This window comes from Apostichopus japonicus, chromosome 2 (genome assembly GCF_037975245.1).
Source record: "Apostichopus japonicus isolate 1M-3 chromosome 2, ASM3797524v1, whole genome shotgun sequence".
NCBI classification, from domain to species: domain Eukaryota; kingdom Metazoa; phylum Echinodermata; class Holothuroidea; order Aspidochirotida; family Stichopodidae; genus Apostichopus; species Apostichopus japonicus.
Genome location: NC_092562.1, coordinates 4,763,805 through 4,779,619, shown reverse-complemented (window position 1 = coordinate 4,779,619; position 15,815 = coordinate 4,763,805). Strand labels below are relative to the sequence as shown.

Below are 15,815 nucleotides of genomic sequence, written 5' to 3'. Positions count from 1 at the left end.
AAAATAATGACTGTATTTAATACCACATACATTACAGAGCAGCGGTATCATAAAGATTTTACAAAGATAACTATAAAATACTGACCGTATGTAATACCACATACATTAAATAGCAGGGGTATCATAAAGATTTTACAAAGACGACCATAAAATAATGACCGTATGTAATACCACATACATTAAATAGCAGGGGTATCATAAAGATTTTACAAAGATGACTATAAAATAATGACTGTATTTAATACCACATGCATTACAGAGCAGCGGTATCAAAAAGATTTTACAAAGATGACTATAAAATACCACATGCATTATAGAGCAGCGGTATCATAAAGAGTTTACAAAGATGACTATAAAATACTGACTGTATTTAATACAATATACATTATAGAGCAGCGGTATCATAAAGATTTTACAAAGATGACTATAAAATAATAGCTGTATTTAATACCACATACATTACAGAGCAGCGGTATCATAAAGATTTTACAAAGATGACTATAAAATAATGACCGTATGTAATACCACATACATTAAAGAGCAGCTGTATAATAAAGATTTTACAAAGACTATAAAATAAAGACCGTATTTAATACGGCATACATTAAAGAGCAGGGGTATCATAAAGATTTTACAAAGAGGACTATAAAATCATGACAGTATTTAATACCACATACATTTAAGAGCAGCAGTATCATAAAGATTTTACAAAGATGACTATAAAATAATGACCGTATTTAATACCACATACATTAAAGGCATTGAAGACTCGCCCCAAACCGCGTGCGGCCATCTGGAAAAGTTAACTTTCTGTTGCTTGCAAGTGACATTTTGTTTGTGTTGCTACAAAATGCAGACAGTAATGAAATGTGATACCTTGTTATCTTTAGCTGGACCTGAGATGTCCATCGCTGTATCGTTTGTACACTGTGCTGTGGGTATTGACCGCAGCTGTATGTAATGACTGTACACTAGTGTCTAATTACCAATGGTAGCAAGCTGTGTGTGTATTTTCTGGGATCGATGGTGGTGTCTAACACTTCTGTTACAACTCATTCGAAACTAGGTCAGATTACCGGCATTAGACGTTTCTTTTTGTGTGAGTCTACAATCCCTTTAAGGGTGTGAAAGTCTTCAATGCCTTTAAAGGGGTAGTGGGCAAACATCAATTCAACATGATACTCCTGAAGGTGATACATACATGAGGGAACCTTTTCTTGTAGTGGTAATAATGATTTCCTCTTAATGGATTGGCTAGTCTTGGGAGGAGCGGATGCCGGCCGGCGTGGAGAAGGAGATCTTGCCCTGCTGGGTGACACTGCTCGATTGAAACTGTCCTTCTGCATTCATCAAAATGAAAAATTTTAAATGTTGACTAAATGATAATACAAAATTTAATTCAGCACCACTACAAAATGAACCTATTCTATTCTTTCCTTATTTGTTATCATATGTTTTTTTTTGCTTTGCAATTTCCCTTTTTCTGGATGAAACAGTTTTACAGCATCCTTCTGAACAAGGAAATGGAAATGACATTGTTCTTTGGTGACAAAATAATAAGGAAATGGCAAACCTAGTGATATTTGTGCTAGTCATTTTATGGTTAGGCTATGATTAGCTCATAGAAGATACTAGACCATTAATTTTTTGTCTCATTTTGGCATTTATTATTACTTTCAAAAGCGAACACAGGTTCCCTTGCTCTAGAACGTTTGCGTGGCCCTTTTTTTTTTGTTTTGGTGGTGGTATCTTTGGTTTTGAATTGGGAAAGGAATATTTGGTTGTTCGTGATGGCTAACAATGCTGTGGTGATGGACAGGAATTTCCTTCATATGTATGTGGTCAGATGTTGGAAGCACTCACCCATCCATCGGACGGGGACCACAAATGGCTTAATAAGAGAAGTCAATGGTACCCTTGCCCTTAAAAAAAAATCATCAAACAGTGAGAGCCATTGTTCGTGGCACTCCTATCACATGTCACACACAGTAATTCAAAAGAGCCTGCCCTATGATTTATATAGCTATTTTTCAACTGCAGTTAACTATAAAGAAAAAAAAATGTTTGCTCATATGAAGTAATTTAGCAAATGTCAGCTTTTTCAACAGAGTTTTCAAGTGATCATTCATTGTTGTTTAAGCAAGAGTATCATGTTACCCTTTTGATTATGAATGGCGCCCTCTCATCCATCTTACTGGTCTTCAGCCGTGGTACCCTAGTCCTGCTTGATGATTTCAGTATAGATGAATTACTACTAGGACTCCCGTAGCTCTTCGTTCTGTAAACAAGAACAATGCCATCTTTGTTTAAAATTACTTTGTTTATCTGTTATCATTACCATATTAAACTTTTCATCTCTGAACTATATAAAGAGTTGCTTGCAAGTGACGATTTGTTTGTAAACTGTATAAACCTACTCTGATCTCTTATAAATAGGGGCAATGCAAAGGGGGGGGGGGGAGGGAGGCAGAAGGAAATATAAAGCTGAACTTTATTGATTAATGTCCTCTTTTTTCTCACAATTTTCTCATGTTTCGAAACCTTTCCCTATGCAAAGTTATTGAACGCAGAGTATAACAGAGCAAAGCAAACGACAGCGATAAAGATGCTAAAATTCAACTTTTCAAATATATTTTATAATGGTGGTTCCAAAAGAGTAGAACAAGTTGGATGGTTTCATTATTGTTTATACTAAGTACTGAATACTTGCTAGTCCATTCTGTCTTAAAGTTCTATGGACACCAATGAACAACATTCTACTCACTCTGATAGGCATTAGAAAGCACGACAATTGCTTAGGCAACTCCCATCAAAATCCATCGAAGAAAACCACTTTACAAATCTTTTCTTACTTCTAGTTTCATTTATGAATAAACACTAGCTAAATATGCACATTGATGATATACAGGGAGTGACTGTTTTCTGTTATATAATTTTCTGCCTAATTTTCTGTTATATAATTTCTTTTGCTTGTACAACCATCATTTCAAGGACACTGAACACAGGTTTGTGGCTTAAGGTGACTTTTTACAATATTTCATCGTCTTCTTTGAACAGATCGAGTCCAAACATCACATTATTCAAATGGTATATTGTGGGCTGGTAATGTGGGGCTACCCTTTCAAGGCCTAAAATAAGAAATTTTGCACAAGTGCAACACTCCATGTCATAGCTTGCACAAATATAATGAGTTTCCCAGTTTTACCAAAACTTCAAACGTGTATATATATCTTGGAAACGAAAAGAGCTTTTCAAAAACCTTGAACAACAGAGTTTGAACGAGATTAACACACACAACAAATATACTGATTATGGGGCAGATTGGCTACGTGTCCATTGTACTTTAAGGAGCACACATTTTCAATCTAACAATCAATAGGTATAGTAGGTCCTGTTTTTGTTTTGTGCAGCATATAGCTTTTACTGAATATTGAATCTGATATTAACTGAAGTCACTTATTTACAGGTTTTCATGGGACCATTTACATTATATCTCATACTTTACCCCAATAAATATCAGATAATCTACAATTTGACATTTTTTCTTTTCCTGTGTTCGGAACCTTCCATTACAATGATAGTCAAATATTTGCAGGTAATTCCTATTGTTGCAGTCTTCAGGATGTTTATAGTATTACGCATGTTGTAGGCTATCAAGTGATGACTTGACCATAAAAGCAGAAGTTATTATCTGATTGGGCTCTGACGTATTCCTACAAAAACATCCTTTGAATCCTTGGAATTAACACCTACATTCTTTGGCATATCACAAAAACAACATGAAGTTTATATATGAAAGTCTAAACAATTTATTACAAATTGTTAAGTTCTGGGAGCATTTTTACAGAAATCTATCCCTTCCCCAGTTCACCTTTACAATACAGGCCAACAATTTCAAAACTGTAGCCAAGTTGCTACAACATGCCAGTGTTCAAAAAAAAGAATTCAAAAATGAATTGTGGATTCAAATATGAAGTTGGTCTGACCTTCCCTTCTTTAGATATCGTGTTTACAAGCTGGGAGTCACAAACACTCTCTCACATACACACACACACACATACGCCATCATGAATGCAAAGGTTACGATTATCATCGAAACCAATAAAAAATATGGCATTAAGCCATTTTCTGTTTAGTTGTCTATCTATTTGTATCTGTACCTTCTCTTGGCTTTTTTGCTGCTCCCTCTGACAAAAGAAACCGATTTTGATTTTGATGTATTCTCTGCTCCATTTTCAAAGTAGCTGTCCAAAACGGGAGTTGATGTGTCACTGATAGTGGTTTTGGAAGAAAACTCCAGCTTTGGCGAGATACCCTGTAAAGAGGAAGAATTTGAAAATTTAACAAGAAAAGAAGGAATTTCATAGCATACCTGAGACCATGATTTAAAAGATTTAGTTTACAGTACTAATACATGAAGTGTCAAAGTTTACTACAATATTGCCATGCTTGCACCAAACCCTCCTGGTTGTTGTTGGAGCAGAAACGGAATGTAGAACATGTTATTTGTGTTAAAAAGGTTAAGGTTCAAATCTCCCAAACTATTAATTAATATAGTGAGCAACAGCACTACAATATTGTAAACAAGAAGTGAGACAGGTTCTCCCCTTTGTGAGGCAACCTTTAACATCTCCAAACAAACTTAACAACAATGACCATGTAACTTTACTGTAGGCCCATACCCCAGCAGAATATGGCATCCATCCATCCATCACTCCCCCCCCCCTCCAACTACTCTGTCACACCCTCTCCTCTATAAAACAAACCAAGTTGAAATTTTTAAATATAACATTATCTACTAATATTTAAACCAACCAGAAAGCCAACAGGTTTTGCAAGTCCTTGCCATATGTTCTGTTTTTAAAAATGATTAAAACAAGGAAGCCTCCTCCATTGCATTACAAGGTTAAAATATATAAGAAACCAAACCAAACTTCTTAAAAGGTATATACTGTGGAATAATGGTGAGTGCTCTGTTCATGTTGGTTTCAGTCTAGGGTTCAAACCCCAGACAGAACAATTTGATTTATGCTCCTTTCATTCTAAGCTTGCAGTTTATGAGAAAACAGTAGAAACAGCACGTGGAATTTTACCTAGAGCTGTTGACCCCAAATGTCCATTGCCCTCAAGGAAATTATGGAGTTCTTGTACTCACTAAGATGGATCCAGATACCACGTGTGATTTTCATTCCAACCTTTTGTTTGGGAGTTAGTGTTTACAAATACAGACATCAAAACATGCACGCATACATACACATTCACCCAAAGACAAAGATGACATCACAATCGCATGGCTTTCTTTTGCCTATTGCGGAAAATTCTTCCTCTTCCTCCTTCCCTCACCCCTCCCCATTCCCTCCTTCCGTCCAATCCCCTCCTTCCCTCACCCTCCCATCCTCTCCTTCCCTCCCATCACCTCCTTCCCTCCCTTCCCTCACCCTCCAATCCCCTCACCATGCCCTCCTTTCCTCATCCCCTCCTTCCCACCATCCTTCTGGCTTCCAGACTTTGGTTTCTCTCGAATGAGAAAGCCGACAGCACCTCATAACGGTTTACATAAATTTGAAACCTAATTTCTATTTCTCGTAACGGATATATACATGATACTGTTTGTAACTTACACTGAACCAGAAAGTTCGTTGCATCAAGACCTCTTGCTCGCTATCGGCATAGGTTGGTATGAGACTATCCCTGGGAAAGAGAAACTCCTTGATGGATGAATGATAAAAGGCAATCACTCTGGCTCCATCTGTGAGGTCCTCCTCATCTAATTGAATCAATTCTAATAGAACCGGTTCCTCCTCTAACACTTGCTCTAGATCTATCAATCTTGAACATCCTGGGAAAGCCTGCAAGGAAATGAGACATCGACTCATCACCATCAATATCCACTGAACAGAATAAAGCTAAGTGAGGCCCAAAGTAAGCAATGGTCAATGCCATCCATGAGAAAACACACAATTTTTTTTATACAAAGTCCTTTGGATAACCTTGAAGTGTGTAATCATGTAAAATGTTACATATTAAACTTTACATTATAAGTGCACAGTAGGGTACAGTATGTACAGCCTCTGCTATGTATGTCTGAAAATTATCACATAAGTCAGGTACAGTATATTGTGAAACCAATTCAGGCAGCATTTAGCTATTACAACCCAATTTGTAAGCATATATCTTGTTTTCTTTGTCTTCTTTGGGGGGGGGGGGAGGGAGAGTAGGGGTATGAGGGAAAGTGGTGGATTGAGCGAAGAGGTGGGTTGAGGATAAAAGGTGGGCTTCGGAAAGGATGGGAGAAAAAGGATGAGAAGAGGGGGAGAAGAGGGGAAAGGAGAAGAGAAGATGAGGGAAGAGAAGGGGAGAAGATGAAGGAAAAAGAGGGAGCAAACAGGGGACTCGGAGAGGGAGAAGAGGGAGAAGAGGGAGTACAGGTGGGGCACAGTGTGGTGCAGTGTTAGCTGAATTTATATGACATACTATTATCACTAGAAGTACTTAGCTGCATCCACTTGTGTTTGATACTATTTATGGAAGTAAGATCAGCAGGTTTCAGATGTGATAGGGAAGTTGTTTGATTGATTTGTGAGTGTCATCCTTCCCCTGTACTGAAGGCATTGATCTAAGCACAGAGTTATAACAGCAAGTAAACAGGTGATAGAGCTAACCATACCTAAGTATCTACTGTAGGTCTGACTCAGACCAAACAGGAAGTAATACTGTAGTAACGACACTGGCGGTCAAAAGTCACTTCCAAGTCTTCAAGTCACTTTAGTTATGCCAAATATGGATGTACTCCAAAACCAGTGCAACAATAGAGAAAGTATTATGTAGAGTTGGCTTTATTTGGTATCAACAACCAAATAACAGTAAAATGAACCACAACAATGAACTGTTACAGCTTGCCATGGTGAGTATAGGGCATACAGTTTCAAGTTGAAAAAATCCATCTTTGGACTTGTAAAGCAATGTGACCATTCTGCATAACATTTTGTCATGTGATACCAGATACATTATGCCCTGAATGGTAGGGGGTGGGGGGGATGGGACTGGATGGAAACATTCCATGGTTGAAAGTAGGATACATTAAGTAATGATTAACCCAACCATCGTTATTGTTCTACAGATAGAGATACGTGACTGTTATGAACAACCTTCCCCAAACAGCTTGATAACAAATTCTATGATGGAAAATACCTGAATTAATGTTGCTTCACACGCAATGCTTAAAACTTGGCAAGTTTGTAATGCATGCCATGGTCATCTTTGAACAACTTATGATGAAATACGATTATTTTCCTAACTAAGGATCAGGGAGAGTATTTCACAGGATAGACACAGCTTCAGCTTCCAACCACCATGCACAACAATGTGCAAGTGAATTAGGGCATGGACTTCCATTCAAGCCAAGGTAATATGCCAGGTACGTAGTGGAATGGACCATGTGAGAACTGTACTAAGATACAAATTATCATAGTGTTTACCTTAGAGGAAGCTTGTTAGCATTAGTATATACAGTGCATATATTGACCAGGTCTCATATAGACACAGAACAACATAGCCTATAGATTTTCTACATATCTTGCACATGTCTACACAGTACAGTAGCTGTAGGGAATATACCATCTGTTAAGTTGATGAAACTGGCCCAGGTACACATTTCAATTACATCCCAGGCTCTTCCAAAAAAAACAGGAAAAGAATGACTTCCTCAATGGACCTAGCATTGTCGCTCCTTGTACATGGATCTCAATGGACCTAGCATTGTCATTGTACATGGTAATTGGTGCAATATAATACTAAGTATTGATCATACAGTGTATATAAATGCATTTAAATGTCACATCAATATACTACTAAAACAGCAGTTAAAAAAGGGTATGTCTGTGTACCACAGTTACTGATACCTTGACGCACTATGCAACTAGAGCTTGTGCTGGTAAAACTGTTTCTTTACTGTTGCTAATGAGCAAATCCTTCGCAGTTTATCATATATGAAAGCCTTCAGCATGGCAATAGAAAAAAAAAAATCATTCAGCCATAACAGTGTTTAATAGAACACTCAAAGAACAGGTACTGTAGGAAGTTGCACTGCACATCGCATTTTGGAAGCCATGTTGTTGGAACTAATCTGGTTTTACATAAATGCTATTCAAAATTAGCAAAACTACTACTCATGGCATGTCTCAATTTACTCACCCTGTTAAAGGTAAATGTTTGGTGATATAGCAGAGGAAACACTGGAGGTAAACATAAAGAGTTTCTCTGAAATCCAAGTAGAACGATCCGTAGGAAAACATCACCTCGGTCTTTCAAAATCACTCCTGGGCATGTTACCTGTAAACATAATACAAACAAACGTGTATTCAAATGACTCTGACAAATTCTGTGAGGTAAAGGATTAATTTTCTGATACCTGATGTAGGTCTGTATATATATACAAATTACACTAGGGCTAGGCCAATCTGGCTTCCACTAGGAGCAATGCGGGATTGAAGTTTCCATCGCTCTGACACATCATCAACAACCATGCATAACCTCCCAAAACAAGCTACTTTCCTCCAACCAAGTACACATTTCATACTCCCAAGCTCGTCCGCTCCTAAGAATTGGAGTCTTATTTTTCTGGCCAGGGACTTTTGCTCCTGGCTCGCTGAAGCACCTTACGGTGGAAACAGCACATCATAAGACATATCGTATCGTATCGCAAGAAGAACACGGAGTATCTGAAAACCTTCATAAGACTAGTACCTCATTGGCAATTTTGAATTTGTAAAATAACTTTGGCAGTTATAACATTGTTAAACCTGGTGAATGGTATTTGATTGCTAATGAAATAGGCCTACTTAGCATTTAGGCCGAGAATGCTCAGACACAATGTTCAAAGCATTCTTATAAACCCTAAGCAAATATTAATAATCTCTCCCTGCCAAACCACATCAGATCACTGGTGATATTAGACCAGTGGGCTTCATGAACTACAGAGCTCGGGTTGTCAGAATGTGTCATATCGGAATCCCAGAACTTACTGTAGGTAAATAACACAGAAATTCAACCTTAAAATTTCCCTCTTGGTTTACACTTGTTGGATACTAAGGCTACAGCGAGTGAAAAATTGAATACAAATGAAGCTGCTTAATTTCGATGACAAATGGAATAATTCCTGTGGTTGGCCAGGGATTCACTGTTTGCTTTGGTAAATTTTTGATTTATTGGCTATAGGACTGAACCTCATCACCTATTTTTAGTCATCACACAAAAAATAACATATCAGTTTCTCAGTTTACATCTGACAATGAATATTTGATTTACTTCTTTAGGTGTTCAACTTCCAGTCACCAGCTTTGGCGTATCGTATCTTGAAAAATACAACTTTAAACTAATCAAATGTTTTCCTCTACTTCTGGGAGGGGTATGATTGGAATTTCCAGAAATGTTATAGCCTAGATATCATCTATTTTGCTTGGGCAGTAACAATAAGTATAGTTTTTCCTGGTTCACAGACAGTTTGATAGTAAAGAAATGAACTTTCACGTTATTGAGCCTTGCGTGGCCTAGTTCTAGTCATTCTGCCATCGGTACTTAAAAAATGTGCTCTTTCCACCATGGAAAAGTGCCTTTCCGCCATGGCAGTAAAGAACTTTATCTATGGTGGAAAGAGCATATTACTGTGGGTAGGAGTAACGTTAGTATGTAGGTAAGAAATAACAATGTAAAATGTTACCCATGTTGTTCCACTAGCAACAGTTTGTGTAGACGTTAATAAAATATCTGTGGGAATAACTTTGAAATTCCTCCGATGCCTTGTTTATCCGAGTTAGGTGTAAAATACTGTATGTACCCGTTGTTTTCCCTTTGCAAACTTTATAACATGTACTGATCACATTTATAAAATATCTGCAGTATGCTAATGACTTGGAAACCCTGTTTGCCAAGTAAGGGGCAAAATATATCCCATTGTTTTCCCTTTGCATCATTATTAAAATAATTAATTACATTAATAAGATATCTCTGCGTGAATGACTTCGAAATTTGAAAAAGGCTTGAAAGCTATGGCCATATGTACCCATGGCAGAATGGCAATAGATCCGGCGTAATTGCTAGGCTATAGAAAGATTGAAAATGCTCAGTTAGTGTTCACCCTGGCCCTAGCCTAGGCTCAGACCAAGTTAGTCTTTGGTTAGACTAGCATTGACTGTGGCTCTGCGATCTTTTTGCCTTTTTTTACTTGGATATACTGTTTGTATTACGTTGAGAGCACCTGTGTACTAGCTTATGTAACTGAATACCAACCTAGGCCTAGCCTAACTTAGGAAGTTAGGTCACTTAGCTTAGGATATGTAAGCCTAACTTATGTTAGGTTGGAACAGTACATCTCGGCAGCCTACACTAAGTTCTATGTTACAGTACAGGAACGTCAGGCTTAACGTTAACGTTTTCTACAAATATCTGGGTGTGATATTGATATTCTTACAAAAATATACGACTAAGCGCATCACACATTTCTTACCGCTTGCACAACGACTTCTAGATTTATTTGCAGCGACTTCCGAGGCATTATATTTATATTAACAAATCACACAAATGGCGAGTTGCCAAGGTAAACTACGCGATTGAAATGCGAGTGACCATTTGGAATAGTAGGAAAATCGCTAGAATTCTTTACTGGGGTACTAATATTACTATCCCACGAAACGGGTTAACCAGGGATTCAATGCGACAAATTGTTGTCCCCGTTTTAGTATAGGGGAATTAGTAAGTTAATTTACGCATGTATCGATACAATTTTCATGACACTATATAGAGTACCCTCTGTTACTAATCAGGAATTTGTGATGAAAATTATAAATTTTTGTTTCGGTATAAAGGAAGAGGAAGGGATGAGGACGCCTTGCACGTGCCACGAAGCCCCATTGGCTACGGCCTTGTATAAATAAGACCAAGGGCGTAGGAACCGGGGGCGCCAGCCACCCCCCAGTGAAAAATATGGAGGGGCGGAAGTATCATTCCGCCCCCCCCCCCCCCCGCTTGGCAAGTCAGAAAACCCCTTTTTCATTTCCAAATGAGAAAAAAATCTCATTTGGAGCACCAAATTGCATCTAAGGCCAGGTGAAAATGCAAAATTATTTACACAATGGAGTGGGTGTTGAAGTGTGCTACATTGCACCAAATTGCATCTGAGGCCACCTGGAAATGCCAACAAATTTCCAAAGGGGAGGGGGACACCCCTCCCCTTAGACCCTCCCCCAGGCCGGCCATCAGTCTTCAGCCCCCCCCCCACCACTCAAAAGTACCTTCCTACGCCACTGAATAAGATGACTACACCTATACGCATTTTGCTTCTTTTTTCTCCATTTCCATTAAATCTTTATTTATCCACATATATATCCATTCAACGAATGTTGTCTCTATATTGTATTGTGCTTTCTGTGAGCTTAAAAATGTTACGCTCAACATTCTTGTATTTAATTGATGATGGAAATAAATGATGTCAATGTCAATGTCAATGTGTTTCAAAACCAAAGGTTGCCTATCGAGTATCATATGGATATTTTTTTCTTTTTGACAATTTTGTGCATTCCCTTCGTCCCTGAAAATTTCTGTTGTGTGAATTGGGGGTGGTAGAAATGAAAGACCTACCGAAACAATCGAAAGTTACAAGCACTTTAAAATAACATGAAGAAACAGTCACTTCTTGTCATATAATAAGATCATAAATAAAGGGTATATGCCTCATATACTACCTAAACTTAGCTGAAAATATCACGACACATGCTCACAAAATGGAATAATTTTTTTTGTTTTATTCGACAGTTGTTCGCCAGTTATCGTTGTTTCAGTATCTGAGTTAGTTATCTTCATGGACCAATTTTGAGGATGTGTCTATGGTGGGGAGACACGGAAACTACCGGCTATATTGGCCTCGTATAGGGCAGTCGTCACTGTACGACCCGACGTTGACAGGATGGGTTAAAATTCGAAATGGTATATTGATCGATAGGAAGTCTCGAAATAGCGACAAATACTAGGCAAAGAAGCGATATCTACCGGGAAATATTGGCACAAGGAGAAAGTTGGCCTATGAGTGCACTAGCGCAGTGTCGGAACACTGAATGCCGTGCATAACAATGGGCGGGGATGGGGTGGGGATGGGGTGGGGGAGGCCCTGCGTTAGCTACCTACAGTGTAGTGAACGAAAATGGAAAACAGCTAGCTAACCGGCACTATACAGCGGCAGTCCATTCCTATATAACGACAGAACACATATAATAATATTAAATATCAATAAACACTTACCAGTCGATTAAAACTATTTTAATAGTTTTAATAGAGGCAGCATAGGAACATTAAAACTATTTAAATAGTTTTAATAGAGGCAGCATAGGAACATGCTGATAGGCCGGCGAACCTATACAAATACAAAGTTACATAGGCCTATGCCTAATCTGTTCAACTATTACCGTTAGCCTGGTTACGTATGCACAACGTATACTCTAAACTGCTGCCAAACGTAATATCATGTACGCCTATCAATAGAAAGCTATAGCATGGGACAAAAGAAATGCATTAGCATATAGGGATGCCAGTAAAATTCTTGAGATGGTTATGCGGAGGATTATCCGGCAACTATACAATGAATGCATTAACATGGGCACGATATATAATATTGTATACAATGACTAGTAAAATATATAATTTGTATAATGAATAATTAACATTCATTAACATACCCAATTCGTATACTAGAATTTACCACAAAAAAAAAATCACACCAGTTTTTTTTATATCCATAGTAACGAACCAACAGTGTACAGTAACATAACAGGGAATTATACGGAAGCCTTAGAAGGCCATACGACGAGAGCATATTGAGATGATGTGGCAAATAATGACGACTCATACCAGTTCCAAATCAATCGTAGCAATAATGATCAATTATATTATACCATTATTATTCTATTATACATAATAATCATATAATTACTGACCTTTTCCATACCAAGCAGGATATTCAGAAGCTAACTGAATCCCCGTTTACTGTTTTACTGTGCTTACCATGTTCTCCTTCTTCTTCCGTCAGTTTGATATGGACATACCAATAATATTTCCAGAGAGAGAGAGAAAGAGACGGAGGGAAAAGTGGGGGGGAGGGTTGTCAATTTACACTTGTAGCGGGCATGTAAATATTCCATAGCATACGGTTTGTAAAGATTTTCTTTGAATAGTGTAGCCGTTCAAAAACGCAGTGACCAGGCGTAAATATATTTTTAGGTTTGGGAAGATTACAAGTGACACCTCCAAATTAGGTAGGGCCTGTTTACTCTGAGATCGTGGGGACAACTTAAAAAGGCGGAATGCTCACGCAAAAACAAACAAATAAAAGTAAAGTGGTGTGTTAACGATGCACATGGACGTTGTATTAAGATCAATGGGGTTACTGAAACTTAATGTGAAATAATATAAATGGGTGTAACTTACATATCTCGGAACTCTTACTTCTTATAACGACTTCACTGAATTTAATGGAAAAATAATACTTATCAGTCCCAACGAAAATAATAACAAAATCGCGGCGCGGGTCGACCGAATACAATTTGAGAAAGAAATAGTCTCCTTGGGGAACTTCTAGGGCGGTTCACTTAGTTGGGGACGTCCCTGGATTGGGTGGTTCTCTGGATGGCTCGCGACTCGGGGAAATAACCTCTTGGGGCGTCTCAGCTTGGGGCGCCTTTAGGCGGAACTGTTCATGACTCAGGTTGGGTCATCCCAGGGTTCACTTCCGGATCCAAACAAAGACGTAGAATTAAAATGGGGATTTATAGTTCCAGCACAACAGAAAATCAGCACAACAAATAATAGGGTTGCCAGATATTAGCACAGGATGAAATATAGTTCTGCCTCCATTGGTACAACTTCAGGTGATAAACTTTTATTAAATATGAAGTTTCCTTGTAAAACAGTTCCAGGGTTTTACTAAAATAGAATATCCATTTGTAGAACAAGCTCCAGGTATTCACTAAACTTCTATAAAAACTCCATGGGTAAATAGCTTCAAGTGTCCATTTAACTTCTAATTAATTTAATACTGGTCCTCTACTCTATTACTGGTGAAGTTAGTCTCAGAAAATAATTATTATCTCGTGCCCAACCATTTCAAACTTAATCCTTCCCCTCTTCTCCTCTAACTATTACAAACTCAACCCTTCCCCTCTTCTTCTCTAACCTACTGTAAACTTAACTCGGCGTCAGTGTCTTTTCTTAATTTCCCCCTACCATGCTACCCTATTCACTCCATCCCATAATAATAAGAATACATCCCATAATAATAAGAATACATCCCATAATAATAATACAAGGCAACTCACACATGACCACTTTAAACCAATTAAACACAAAAGGTTGGTTCATTGAATATTCATGATTTAGCCTTTGTCTCAACTTTCCCCCTCCTACAGTACTCTAGACCAGCTTGCCCTCCACTTCCTGGTATCCGAGGTCCAGTGACCAACCAGCTGTCAATTTACACTTAATACATAGTTTACCAGACACATTACTTAACTTATGGTATCCTAAGGTACATTTAAAATAATCATCTTTCACCAAAACATTCCTATCTAACCAAACAAAAGTTATAAAATTGTCTATTTAACCCACAGTTCTGAAAAAGGATAGACTCTTGGAGCCACTCATATATTCCTAGAAAATAGGACCACGCAAAACAATTACTTAGCTTAAGAAAAAGACAGGTCGCACCACTGGCGGATCCAAGGGGGAGGGGGGGCCAAGGGGGCCCCCCCCCCCAAGGTGAGCCAAAAAGTGTTTCCGAACATCCGCTAAATCATATGATTGGAAATTAAAAAATTCGAGAGGAATAGCAGTGATAGACTAGTCTAAACCTTTTCGTATTCTGTTTTAAAATTAAATGCAGAGCTCCCAACTGACCCGCAATTCGCGGGAATTAGACCCGCATTCTTACACCCAAACCCGCTGACCCGCACAAGCGTCCGAAAAAACCGCATTGTAATTGTCAAGTATACATAAAAAAATTTGCATCAAATTTTGACTTAGCAACCATCATTTCTTTAGCATTTAGCATAATAGAGTATAAAACCTCCTTTACATCATTTGAACCTCAAATTAGCCTATATTTCTTTTCATTGGGGCGAGCAGCGAACATTTTCATGCCACGGGAAAGAATGAATTATCACCTACTATTCAATTTATTGATGTTACACACAAAAAAATGCATATTTCTCAGAAAATTTTGGGTGACAAAAGCCTTTCTAATTGCCACCATTTTACATGTAGGCATCACCAGGATTCCAAAAGAAATCAAAAGGGGAGGGGGACACCCCCTCCCCTTATACCCCTCCCCCAGGACGGGGATTCGTGGCATGGACCAGCATTTGCCTTCTCAAGAGTTGGGAGCTATGTAAATGTATGAGCATGAGGATTTACAGTTTAACACCATTTTGCAGTTACAGGCTGGTTGTAAGAAATTTATAACCTATGAGAAATAAAATTTCTTGAGAAAGATGATCCCAACTTTGTTTTATAAATATTTTAGAAAATTACACCTGGGAAACATTTTTTTAGAAGTAAATTAAAATCACCATTGTACACTTTTGTCGCATCAAATTGCATCTGACGGCATTCAGCAATAGAAAATTTTCCCCCTCCCCTTAGACCCCTCCCCCATATCACTCTAATGCCACTTTGGCCCCTCCCAAACAAAGGCCCTGGATCCGCCAGTGGGTCGCACATGGCCACCGGACCACTAACTGTTGCCATGTAGTAGTTAGCAATAAAAGTGAAAATTA

The 15,815-nt window shown here is 38.2% G+C and overlaps 1 protein-coding gene across 2 annotated transcripts in view; it reads right to left on the bottom strand.

The window, feature by feature from the left end:
- LOC139975246 (uncharacterized) overlaps nucleotides 1–10,651 on the bottom strand; it is a 32,840-nt gene extending 22,189 nt beyond the window's left edge. For both annotated transcript variants that reach the window (XM_071982995.1, XM_071983005.1), the window contains exons 1-6: nucleotides 10,505–10,651; nucleotides 8,194–8,331; nucleotides 5,622–5,849; nucleotides 4,161–4,315; nucleotides 2,158–2,278; nucleotides 1,202–1,340 (exon numbers count right to left, since the gene is read on the bottom strand). In XM_071982995.1, the coding sequence (XP_071839096.1) occupies nucleotides 1,202–1,340; nucleotides 2,158–2,278; nucleotides 4,161–4,315; nucleotides 5,622–5,849; nucleotides 8,194–8,331; nucleotides 10,505–10,552 (829 nt within the window). In that variant the 5' untranslated portion in view covers nucleotides 10,553–10,651. The remainder of the gene's footprint in view (nucleotides 1–1,201; nucleotides 1,341–2,157; nucleotides 2,279–4,160; nucleotides 4,316–5,621; nucleotides 5,850–8,193; nucleotides 8,332–10,504) is intronic.
- Between the last annotated feature and the right edge of the window lie 5,164 nt (nucleotides 10,652–15,815).